Below are 13488 nucleotides of genomic sequence, written 5' to 3' on the forward strand. Positions count from 1 at the left end.
TGGCGAGCTGACTCTTCTCTCTATTAACGCCCGTGGTCTGAACACTCCTGAGAAACGTTCCACCCTTTTTCGGGAGCTCAAAAAGCAACGAGCTGATATCGCGTTTGTGCAGGAAACTCACTTTTTTGGGCCTAAGGCTCCCAGGCTTCACAACCGGCTTTTTCCTACTGTGTATCTGAGTAATAACCCTCTCGCTAAAACTAAAGGGGTGGCGATGCTTTTTTCCAGTCGGGTTCCTTTCCAGGAACTGGATTCTCGGGTGGATCCGGAGGGGCGGTTCTTGTTCGTGAAAGGCACGATTTTGCAACAGGTCTACACCTTTGCCAACGTTTATCTGCCTAATCGGGGGCAACATCTCGCCCTGCGTGCCGTTCTTCGTGAGCTTGATGGCTTTCAGGAGGGGTTGCTGATCCTTGGGGGAGACTTTAATGTGGCTTTGCACCCTGCCTTTGACACCTCCGCGGGCTGTACGAGGACTCCTCGTCATGTCACGAAGAGAATTGCCTCTCTTCTCACAGATCGCAAACTGGTTGACTGTTGGAGGGCTCTCCACCCTGCTGACCGTGATTATACCTTTTTCTCCACGCCCCATCGCTCCTACTCCCGTATTGATTACTTTTTCCTCCCCTGTCACTTCGCACCACTTTTGCGCCGGTCCACTATCGGGATCTCTACTTGGTCCGATCACGCTCCCCTCTCCATCTCCTTAGCTTCTCCTCTGACCCGTCCCTCCCTGCGTTCCTGGCGCCTTAACGAGTCCATTCTCTCTGATGCGGCGTTTTGCGCTGACACTTCTCAGGTCCTTGAGAATTTCTTTAAGGACAACCTGACCCCCGAGACCCCCAGGCTGACTGTCTGGGAGGCTCACAAATGTGTGGTCAGGGGACACTTCATTAGTGCCTGCTCTCTGCGAAGGCGCCGCGAGGCGGAGAGGGTAGAGGGACTCTACCAGCAAATAGCTCTGGCTGAACAGGCACACAAATCCTCTCTGTCTAGTGTTGATCTTCAGCTCCTTTTATCCCTGCGCAGCGAACTGGCCACTCTTCTCAACTCTAACATGCAGCGCTCCTTTCTGAAATCCAGGGCCTTGTTCTATGAACATGCCAATAAGACGGGTAAATACTTGGCCCGTGCGCTTCGTGTGGGTCGGAGATCCACGTATGTCTCCAAACTCCGCTCTCCTGATGGCCTCTCCCGCTCTCTGCCCTCGGATATCACCAACTGCTTTCGGGATTACTATGAGGGGTTGTACAACCTCCGATCTGCTGCGCCCTCCCAGCCCCCGCCGGGGGTCTCGCCAGACCTTCATTCATACCTAGATAGGACGATCGGTAGGAAATTGACAGTTGACGAGGCTGCCCTTCTTGACGCTCCGATCTCTTTACCGGAGGTTGTCCTGGCCCTTAAATCCTCTAAGTCTGGGAAGTGTCCCGGCCCTGATGGGCTCTCCTTGAGATACTACTCGGTGTTCCGTGAGCTTTTGGGTCCCCACTTTGTAGAGGCTTTCAACTCCATCTTGGATGGTGGTCGCATCCACGAACACACTCTGGCGGCTTCGATAGCCCTGGTGCCCAAGGAGGGTAAGGATCCTGAGCTGTGTGGCAGCTATCGTCCCATTTCTTTGCTGAATGTGGACCTGAAGCTCTTCGCGAAGATTCTGGCCAATCGGTTGAAGCCTTTAATGTCTTTTTTGGTCCATCCTGACCAATCTGGCTTCGTGCCTGGCCGGGAGGCTCGAGACAGCACTATCAGGGCCTTGAGCCTTATGCACTATGCAAAGCATACCTCCGCTCCGACTCTGCTGTTATCCACCGACGCGGAAAAGGCCTTCGATAGGGTGGACTGGTCCTTCTTGCTGTCCACCCTGTCCCATATGGGTTTTGGCCCTGGCCTGCTCGCCTGGATAGGGTCTTTGTATACCACTCCTTCGGCTCGTGTCCGTGTCAATGGTTCCCTCTCCGATCCCTTCTATATCCGGAATGGGACTCGACAGGGCTGCCCCCTTTCCCCGCTTCTCTTCGTGCTTGCTCTGGAGCCGTTCCTTCAGGCCGTCAGGATGAACCCGGATATCAGCGGGCTTCAGGTTGGGAGGACTCATCATAAGGTTCTTGGCTACGCTGACGACCTTTTGTTTGTTGTCACCCGGCCCACCGTCACCCTCCCCAATCTTCTCCGGGAATTTTCGGTCTATGGTAAGCTTACCAACTTCAAAATCAATGCCTCCAAATCAGAGATCCTCAACATAAATTTGCCCCCTGCTGTTGCTTCTCCTTTGAAATCCTCGTTTCCCTTCTCTTGGTGCTGCCCCAAGCTTAAATACCTGGGTGTGTGGCTATCTCCCGACTTCACCCAGCTCTTTTCGTATAACTTCGCGCCTCTGCTGACTGTTATTCAAGCTGATCTCCGGTCGTGGAAGCGGCTAACAATCTCCTGGGTTGGCAGGATAAATACGATTAAAATGAATGTCATGCCCCGTGTTTTATATCTCTTTCAGACCCTCCCTATTGCTATCCCGTCTTCCTTCTTCGCTTCCCTCCGAACGGCTTTCATGCGCTTTGTGTGGAACTCGCGGACCCCCCGGATCCGCTTCACTACTCTGATTTTGCCTAAGCCCCTGGGTGGGCTGGCCTTGCCTTGTCCGCGCTCTTATTATAGGGCCTGCCACCTGCTCCGAGTGTTGGAGTGGTATCACCTCCCGGGCCATAAGCAATGGGTTGAGGTTGAGTCTACCCTGCTGGGTTTTCCTGCGAGGGTTCTGCCCTGGCTTTCCATTCCGACGGCTCGTTGTGCGGCGCTGCCCCACCCTTTTATTCATGCTACCTGGAAAGAGTGGCTTTCCATTCTATGGAAGTCCCGGCTGTCTTCTATCCCCTCCCCTTTGACTCCTGTTCGGGATAATCCTGATTTTCCACCTGGGGTGGGTGCCAACCTCTTCCCCTTGTCCCCTCCTGCGCGGAGGTCTGACATGCGCTTTTTTGTGACTGCAGGGGGTCTTAAGCCGTTGGGTCAGCTTGCTACCCGCTCGCCTCCCTCTTTCACTGATGTCTTCCACTATGCACAGCTGCACAGCTTCTTTCGCTCCTTGACTCCTCAGCACAATGTGTTGCGTGCCCTCACGCGGTTTGAGGACCTTTGCGCAGCGCCCTCACTTCCTGCTCACGGTATCTCGCGTCTCTATGGCCTGCTCCTTGAGGCCTCCTACCCTGACCACCCCCCGTTTATGGGGCGGTGGGAGTCTGAGCTTCAGATTGTTCTCTCTTCTGAGCAATGGGGGAAGATCTGTGACCTTACCCGCCACTGCTCCAGGAGTAACAGGGATCAAGAGATGGCTTATAAATTGCTTGCCCGTTGGTACCGGCCCCCCTCTGTCACATCCAGATATCATCCTGACATTCCGAACAAGTGCTGGAGGTGTGATGCCGCCCCGGGCTCTCTTCTGCACTTGTGGTGGCACTGTCCCCGCATCGTTCCTTTCTGGGAATCTATTCATCGCCAGCTGGCTCATTTTACTGATAGAGAGATCCCATTTACGCCTGAATTTTTTCTTCTCCATCACATTCCGTACTCGGCGTCCTGGTTCCGGAAGTCGGTTGTCCGTCACCTCCTCACGGCTGCTAAGGCGTTGGTCCCCCTGCACTGGGGTGATCCTGCTCCCCCTACTACCAAGGAGTGGATCCTTCGGGTGGAACAGATACGGGTGTTGGAGGAGTTGTCCCTTTTGGCCACGGGGGCTGCTGAGAGGTATCAGAAAATGTGGTTCTATTGGCTGGACTTTATGTCTGGCCCCCTGGTTCGCTCTCTGCTTACCTGAATCCGCTATGTTTGCTGTCTCGCCACTTCTCCTGGATTCCCCCTCCTTTTCTTTCCTCTTTCTTTCTCTCCCCTTTTCCTACCCCCTCCTTTTTTTTTTTTTTTTTTTTTTTTTTCCCTCCTTCCCACTCCTTATCCTTCCTACCCCTCCCCTCTGTGTCACTGTTGTTCCGTGTTCAGGTTTCCCGGTCTCGTGGTGCCACGACAATTGCTCTCCTCTTCTGAGTCCTTTCCTATGTGCTAATGGGCTCCTTCTTTCTCACGCGCTTGACCCGCTGGTCCTGGACCTTGTCTCATGGTCCGCTTGTTTTGTTTCCGCGACCCTGCGGATGCTGCCTTCATTTACTACTTTCGCCCATCTGCCTCACACACGTTACACTACTACATGGTGTCCACCTGCTCTGCTGTTCTGGAACCTGTGTTAACGTTCGCCTGTGTGCTTTTGGATTCATTCATGCTGTGCCCTCTTTTTGAGGGACATGTGCCTGGTCCCTTGTTTTGTTAGTTTTAAATATGTCATTCTGTGTGATATTGCTCTTGCATTTCATCATGGCCCGTCTTTTGTTCTGTGACGGCATGCTGGGTACCACTCCTGTAACCTACTGTGATGCTACCTGTGTCCCCCCCCCTCCCCTTTTTTCCTTTCTGTATCCCTCCCTCGACTGTTTGAAAAACAATAAAATTTGATTTACCCTAAAGCATGAATAAAATGAATATACCAACTAAAATGGCATGCTTGTTTTAAGTAAATGGCCCGATAATGTTATGGGTGCATAGATGTTCTGATAAGACTCACTGTTGGTCAGTAGCAATACCCTTGTTGGTTCTGCTTCCTGTTGGGAGATACGTGTCTTTGTATGCTTCCTGTTTTCCTACTTCCTGCCAGTAAATCCCATAGAGGAAACACAGTGGATCTTTTTGTATCCGTTGTGCCCGGCAGAAGGGGCAAAACCTCTAGCTTGACCTTGTATTTAAGGGGGGATGAAAGAACACCCATCAGTAGGATTCCAGTTAAATGATACTAAAATCCTAACATCCGGCCCAAGGGGCAAACATCCGACTTTCTTTAGCATCTTATCAGAGATCATGTCCATAAGATTTTGTTTTCACACATTAGGCCTGTCATTTTCCACATCTTTATGGACTCTTGACCTTGAGTAGAGGTAGTGCTGACCTTCTCCAGACTCATGCTAGGTGGAGACCCCGCTTCAATTTAGAAGGAACCTGGCAAGGATTCCTTTTGAAGGACCTCGCATGTCCTCACCAACAGCCAATCGTGTCTGGTATAGGATGGTGTAGGAATCCGTAGGATGGTGACGAGGACCACACTCACTTTCCTCGTTCAGTTGTGTGGAAAATGGACATCGAATGATTATTCCATCCCTAAGGATGTTTACGTTAACAGAATAAAAATGATTTTAAACTCGAGAAGTCTTGCGACTTCAGCCAAGAAACAAATATTAAAGCAGATCTGTCACTTCTCTACACTAAATAAACCTATGTAATGTGAATGCCATGGGGAAATGTCGTTTTACTGTTTGGCCTGCCCATGGGGCATTTGCCCAACGGCTAGTATGGACCTGGTAGGATATGACAATTTAGAATGAAACTTTTAATAAATATTTTATGAAACCCGACATAACTATCTATATATCAAAAAAAGTTCTGCTTTGAAGACCCAAGAAGTAGGCTGCATATTGTATTATACACGGAACAGAGTGTCAAAACGTTTTAATGTTGCAATACAATTTACTGTTTCCTCCAAGAGAAGCAAATGTGGTTACAACACCCTGTGCTAGAGAAGTAGGTACAGTACGAGTCTCGCCGGCTGTTGTTTAACTACAACACTAGTAGAGGTTTATTCACTAAAGCCGACGTTTGGTTGGGCCTGTACAATATATAGTTAAACCAGTAAAATTTCACCACGCTGATTGGACTATGCATTATGCAGGGCCAAGTCTCCTCTTGGTACAGTAGAAGCTTGTCAGGGTTGCCCATTCATAAAGAGGTGTGCGTGAGCTGAAAATTTGACTCTCCTGCAAAGTCCCTATTTTGTGAATAAAGCCCATGGCCTCCTGTTCATTGTAGGGAAATGAGGGCTGCGGAGCCTTGGTCTATCTGTGGAAAACTATATTCGATGGGCATTTGGGGCTGACCAGATTCAGTCTTGTGGACATTAAGCATTTACGCCATGCTTTTAAAACCTTGTTAACAAACACAAGCTTTTGTTGGAGCTTCCATAGCTACAAGGATCACTAGGGGTAACAAAAGTCACTGAATTTCTGAAACATTTCTTTTATAGAAAAACGGTAAAGGCAGCACCAAATATCGCTCCGGCAAAAACAGATTGGAGACCTGCCCAGCTGGCATCTACAGGCGATGATCTTGGATCGCATGCCATTGTGATGCATCACATAACGCTGGGGAGAAAAAAAAGCTTGAGCTAAATTCCAGTGAAGTTCGTTCACAATGGAGACTTTTCAAATCAGGACACGGCCGATTTCGAGGATTCTCTTTTTTTGTTAGACCAGTCTTTATGAAAACCCAAGTACGTTAGGCTTTAACTCTTTGGGCTATAGAAGGGTGGCCTATGAAAGCACTGTCCATTCTCGGGGCATCAAAGGGTTAAAGATGGAACCAATGTTGTGCTAGTAACAAGAAAATAGAAAATGAAACATCCGTTAATTCCAGATAAAGTTCTTTACTCCATGAATATAACCAGCCGCCTGTCAATGTGTATAGGTTTTTGGTACTTAAAGAAAGTGAAGTCGTTTTATTATATGTGGTATAAAGTACTGAATAAAAGAAGTTGGTAAACTAAGTACCCTGAAAATAAACTTCAGCACTAATCAGCAAGCTGGAATTCCTTTGGTAACATTTGTTTAAAGGGCAAGTCAGATGGAAAAATAAATATTGCTTCTTGAACAGTAAATACCGTGTTCTATAAGGAATATAGAATAAAGAAACGTGGATTTTATTTCTAATTCTAATGAACATTATTTATAGACCTGGAGGTTGCCATTGTAGGTAGCGGTGATAAACAGCTCTGTTTATTGCGCGGCTGATAAAGTCTGTGTTATTGCTGTTTTATTTACTGTGATGTTCAGTTGTTCACCATAAGGTTGTTAGATTGTAAGCTCATTTGAACAGGACCCTCCTGACCTTCTGTTTCTATAAGTGCGAATAAGTTATGTTGTGCGCTGCTTGGTATGTCCCTTTACTCATTATACAGCGCTGTGGAATATGATGGGGTTATATAATTAGGATTAGTGAATGTTACAGGGCCGCCATCAGGGGGGTACAGCCAGTAGCCGTGTTTGGGCCCAGGCCAAGCAAGGTTGCCCGGCATCCCTGATCCGTAACAGGCCGTCTGATTGGTCCCCGGGGCCTGCTACCCGTGCCTTTGGCCTTACAAGTTTGGGGCCCAAACAGCCCCTTTCTAAGGACCGGGTCCCAGATGGCAAACTTTGGGCAAGATTGCCCCATTTCAAGCAGGGGTCAGAGGAAGTGGGAGGAGCATGGGTCGAGTTGGTGGGAGGAGCATGGTTGGACGAGGCAGAGCATTGGTCGAATGTGTTGCCTCTTACTCGTGTGCATGCGTGGTATACTCACTGCCCTAACGCACATATATGTTGTTGGAGATCTAAAGAGAACCCCATGCGCATGTGCTAAAAGCCCTTCCATTGATTTCAATCAGCTATTGACTGTCTGCTTCTAGCAGCCAAAACTGTTACAAAAATGGAAGGACTGTTCATTTAAAAATTTTTACCGTTGCCAGTATTTCTTCCTCTCCCAAATAAACAGACCTGTAGATCTATGGCTGAACAACTGTTTTTTTGGTTTTTAATATATGTAATTCTTTTGGAAATATTTTATATATTTATATAGAAGTAAGTTGCTCGGGAAAGCTAGTCCCTCCATTACAAAAAACTGAAACCACTGGCTTCCATCAAATCGCCGAAGACATAGAAACCTATAGGTCCGTCTAGTCTGCCTGCATTTAAAACCTTAATCTGTCCGTGGTCTCCTTAGATATTATACATAAACCTATACTACATCCGCTGGGAGGCTGGTCCACTTATCTACCACCCACTCAATCTTATAAAATGGGAGGATAACTTGACAAAGCAAACCCTAAGCAAGATTAACTTGGTTATTCCCAGCAGTCAGTCGGCATCATGTCCTCTGTATAAGAAACAAATAAAGATCTGATCGCTGCCTGCATGCTGGCGAGTGAAGTATGATTAGATCGCATTGTGTGCATGCCGGAAAAACATGTCTGATCCCTGCTTAAGCTGCTTGCAGGTTAACACATAAATATAAGAATAGCAAAACTAGGATATTCGCCAGTGGTGAAAAATGTGTTGAGACCTCCAGCTGTTTTATGTAGCGCCATCATATTCCGTGGTGCTGTACATCAGACTTTTCACGTTCACCCATAGATGAAGCCCTGGTCTGGGTGGAGGAGAAGATGTGTCCTTCATCCTATTGTAGTTAATGACTTATCTTAGGGCCCTTAGTGGGTACATGTTGTTCCTTTGCTGTGGTTTAAACGGGAAGTCTAATTTGCTTAAGATGCTGCTGCGCACGGCCGGCAGACTTGTACTTTTACTCTCGGTTCTCTTTCTTTGATTTCTGAGACGCAACTTCCTTGGGAGCAGCGGCGTTTAGAGTGCGGGGTCCTTTCTTATTCTGTTCGTTTGCTTTGCAGTCTGTCAGTCAAACACTGTCAGCAAAAAATATACAGAAACACGAGCGCGCGACCGAGAAAGCAAAAAAAGCATACATATTCAGATTCCTGGGTTGCTGACAATAAAAATGACCAAGAAGTACACATAACAAAGCCAGAATTCAGCGCATACACATTGGGTGTGTGTGTGTGTGTGTGTGTATATATATATATATATATATATATATATATATATATATATATATATATATATATATATATATATATATATATATATATATATATATATATATACACACACAATTCCTGTAATAGTCGCTGTACATGTGCATATATATCTGTATATAGGTGTGTGTGTGTGTCATTATATGTTATGACATTTCTTTGCAAAGTGGTTTGGCTCGTAGGTTGGCTAGCATGCATGGAATCGTAATGTTGAATAGATAAGACTAGCCGTGCGCAGTTTTGTTTACCCAGTTTAATAGCAAGCCTGTGACTGTTTGCTCTGTGTCTTGCAGGCTCGGAATGTTAACACTGGAGAGCTGGCTGCAATTAAGGTCATTAAACTGGAACCAGGTAAGCAGCTTATTGGCGTTTTACTTCGATACACACGCTTCAGTAAGGAGGGGCGTTAATGAATGAAGAGCTCGGTAACTAACAGCATACACAGTCTTTCCAGTTTATCCAATTTCTACATTGTTTTTTTTTAAATTGCATACACTGTTCTTGTAACTGTGCTGCATGTCTATAGGGTACAACACGTAAAGAGCACAACAATCTCATGCCCAATCACGTAAAAACGTGCCATGTTTCACCTGGAGTCCATTGCTTCTTGCGTTTGTGGCTGGGGAGCATCATTGGCCACACCCACTCCCCACCCAGGTTCTGCCCACCACTGAGTAGTCTCCTCCCACTTCACACCCTTAACGTCTACCTGGGATGAGCAGCGATTGCAGCCGCATTCCGGAGCCGGAATAGGAGACCCTGCAGGAGATAAATTTTATGTTAATGTAGTGCAATAATTCATTTTATAGACAGCGTGGAATCTCATCTTTAGAAAAAGGTGCAAATAACATTCAGACCCAGTTTGCACACCCCCATCATTTCAGGTGCCCACATCAGGACACATTTTCAGGGACTGGTGTCGGAAGTGCGATGCATGGCCGACCTGTCTGCCTTACTGGAGGTGGCGCTGCCTGGTGCTCAGCTGTAGAGTGTTTCGAGGTGGCCGTCCGGGAACCACGATGGAGCCTCTTCACTGCAACAACACAGACCTCCATTGATTGTACAGCTCTCAGGGCCAGTCAGAGGAGGCCAGGGAGAGATCAGCGCAAAAGCAGGAACATGGGGCAGTTACCTGGGAAAGTGCCTGAACATTGGGACAGTCCTGTGATTGCTGGGCTGTATGAGATTTGATGGACTTTTTCACACTAGTAACTGTGATACAAGCAGCTAGTATAATCTGGGTCAGAATTCTACTGATTTACTTTTTGGTGAATCATTTCAGGATTTAAAAACCGCAAACATCAAGATTTAACCCCAAAAGTAGCGGTCGTAGTATTCATTCTATTCTTATGGCTTCTGGTTTTTTTTTTTATCCCTTTACTAAAATGCAGAAAATGAAAAGTGTACATTAATTAATAATGTCTTCGTTTTAAATGAATGAGTCAGGATGACAGGAATGGAAATGCAGGCAGTGCTGAGAGCAGAGGATTAAGTGAAGGAATGTGGAGGAGTGTGCAGCGAGTGATTTCGGTGTGAGATTCCTGCTGTGTCTTGTTGCCTCCATGCTCTGCACGGAATGTTGTTACAGGATATGACCCCAGAGATCCGCATTTCCTCTTACGGATCACACAGCCCGGAAATGCCATTTTTAAATGTGTTCCTTCGACATTCACGGTGACTTGGAATAGATGCGTTGCTGGTAAAACGTGTGTGTTTTGGGTCTATATAGAGCCGGGCAACATGTGCAGCCCTTTACAGAAGCACAATAGGCTTGGAGGGACATCCGTGAGAGATACAATGGTTTTGCCGTCACATGAATGAAGGGGAAATGGCTCCATAGGTCTGCAGCACGTAACCACGCGTTAAACCACCAACTGCAGCTATAAGAAAATCACTGTTTTGGCTCATTTTGGTTTAATGTTGACTCCACCCCAGTTATTGCTGTCTGCTTCATTGCATTGCGGCTGCAATTTTACCAGTGTTCGAATAGATGACATGCTTTGTTGAGAGGGTGGAAGATACATGGAACAGCCTACCAACAGAAGTGGTAGAGGCTAATACAGCGAGAGGATTTAAACATACACTGGGTAGGCATAAAGCTATCCTGAATCTAAGACTGGACCAAAGACTGATCTTTACATCAGGAAAAATGGGCAGACTAGACGGATTAAATGGTTCTTATCTGCCGTCAAATTCTGTGTTTCTCTTGTAAAATGTGTGACATGATCTTATAACTTTTGCTTTTAGTTACTTACTAATTGCCAAAAACACATGAGCGCACATGGGAGCTTCTTTGGGTAGGCCACCCGACGCTCTCCCTCTTCTGGGGGGAGTGGCTTTGTGTGGGGGCAGGGATCACCACACTTGGAGGCGGGTCTAGTCCCACACACCCTTAAATTCGTTATGAATTAGAGGGTGGGCATGGCCAAATTCCCCTCCCCCGCTCGGATTTAAAGAAAGTTGACCCGGGACAAGCCTCATGTATGGAGATGATGGACACAATATGAGTTCTGTATAAAGGAGAACACTGGGTAAAGTACTATAAAATAGTCACCGTAGCAACCACTTCAATGGTACTGCTGCCTGCCCGCTATTACCACTTTGCACCAGAATGGCTCTGTCTATAACACAGAGCATCTGCATACATAGCCTGATCTCCACACCCAGGCTGGAGAAATGGAGAGACCAAGGGGCGGCTGCCAGCGGTGTCTTCCATGTACCTTTATAAATCAGCAGATCCCCTCTTTAGTGTGTGTGTGTATACCCATCGTTTAGCAGCACAACACTCCGTATTTTGATTATAAAGCTGTAATATAAAATATATACTTGCAGTACATGGCATCCATGTAGAATGTACACCGTGTTCTGATCTTACTGTTTGAAATGTGCAGCGTACTGTATACACGAGATACACAAGGCAGGGCAGCATGATTTTTTGCATACAGTGGATAGTGATAATGTATTCATATTTTTATTCTCCTACTGTTAGCTTCTTTCTGTAGTTAATGATACGACAGTTGGGGCACAGGTGGCAAAGCTGGAGTATTTAATTGACTTGTGTCTTCCAACATCCCTTGTGTGTCTTTTTTTCTACTGGATGCCCTGTTGCTCTAAAGCTTCTGCGGAGAGGAGTTAACTTTGCATAAAAAGCCCTTTTTTGCAATTGAAGTCGTTACATTTCTGCAGATGTGCCGGTTTAAAGTATAGCTCTGCGGAGAGGAGTTAACTTTGCATAAAAAGCCCTTTTTTGCAATTGAAGTCGTTACATTTCTGCAGATGTGCCGGTTTAAAGTATAGCGCTTTACTGTGGGCGGTTGTGTTTATCGTCACTTATTCTTTTGCACATAATGAAAAAATGAAGCTCGGAAACAGGAGAAAAGCCACGTCTGATCAGGCTTCCTCAATTTGATGCCGTACATGACGGTGGGATGTTAACCCACTTCTTAAAGGGAAAGGGCGGATGGAAAAACATTTTATTTCAGCCTTTAGTAGAGTGCTTTATACAGTAATTTAGATTAGGATTCAAGAAAATTTGCTTTTATTTCATAAAGGTCTGGAGGCTGCCATAGTCACTGAGCTGATTATTTATGGCAATGCTAATGAAGTCCATTCCTCCATAGACTTTTATTAGTCAAAGGTGTGTAGTCACTAAAGGGAGAGATGCGGTTTTGATTCCCTCACCTTAGTATTCACTATCGAGGATTAACACTGGCAGGTTTCACGCAGGTAATGAGCTAAGCCTGCGTAATTTAATGGTTGAAGACACTCATGATTTGGTGTATACGATATGATATGAGGTGTATATGAAGGTCTATACAATATGATATGAGGTGTATATGTAGGTGTATACAATATGATATGAGGTGTATATGTAGGACTATACAATATGATATGAGGTGTATACAATATGATATGAGGTGTATATGTAGGTGTATACAATATGATTTGAGGTGTATATGTAGGACTATACAATATGATATGAGGTGTATATGTAGGACTATACAGTATGATAGGAGTTGTATACAATATGAAATGAGGTGTATATGTAGGACTATACCATATGATATGAGGTGTATATGTAGGTGTATACAATATGATATGAGGTGTATATGTAGGACTATACCATATGATATGAGGTGTATATGTAGGTGTATACAATTTATTTTCCTTTCCAACCTTAATATACAACCTGATTTTACCCGTTCCATACCTCTCAAAGCTTCCAGCCTGTACACGATGGTGACGTGACGCTATCCTTTTTCTTACTGGAAGTCGGGGAAGGCCATTGTCTGGCTGGAATCTGTACAGGAATCCTGGAACAGTTATTATAAAGGCAGGATACATGTGTGAAGCTAGGAACCAAAGACAAGCTTTTAGGAGCCAACTTGATGTATGTAGGAGCCAGGAATAAATGTATCCAGAGGTCGATACGAAAAGTTACTACCAGCAATAAAATTGGAACGTGTTGGCGTTATAGATTGTAAGCATGTTAGCAAGGACTTCCTGATCATATCTAGCAAATTGTATGAATAAATTATGATGATAATAGCTAGATCGTTTTACTTAGTCATGGGAATCATGTCTGATTTTATGTTCCTTATAGGCTTTGTAAATGCAGACCAATTGTATATGCTTTAGTATGTATTTTCCTTGGTTAGCTTGGGAACCCCATGGTTTGGTATTCTTTTTTTCTTGTCTGATTCCAGTACAGCATGACAGGTGGGTATTTGCACACGCTTTGTGCTTTGCTGCAGTAGATCCTT

General features: G+C 45.7%; 1 protein-coding gene across 5 annotated transcripts in view; it reads left to right on the top strand.

The window, feature by feature from the left end:
* MAP4K3 (mitogen-activated protein kinase kinase kinase kinase 3) overlaps window positions 1-13488 on the top strand; it is a 117750-nt gene that overhangs the window by 21317 nt on the left and 82945 nt on the right. For all 5 annotated transcript variants that reach the window (XM_053458747.1, XM_053458751.1, XM_053458746.1 and 2 more), the window contains exon 2: window positions 9019-9076. In XM_053458747.1, coding sequence (XP_053314722.1) covers window positions 9019-9076 — 58 coding nt within the window. The remainder of the gene's footprint in view (window positions 1-9018; window positions 9077-13488) is intronic.

The sequence above is a fragment of the Spea bombifrons genome, chromosome 3 (genome assembly GCF_027358695.1).
Source record: "Spea bombifrons isolate aSpeBom1 chromosome 3, aSpeBom1.2.pri, whole genome shotgun sequence".
Taxonomy (NCBI): Eukaryota; Metazoa; Chordata; class Amphibia; order Anura; family Pelobatidae; genus Spea; species Spea bombifrons.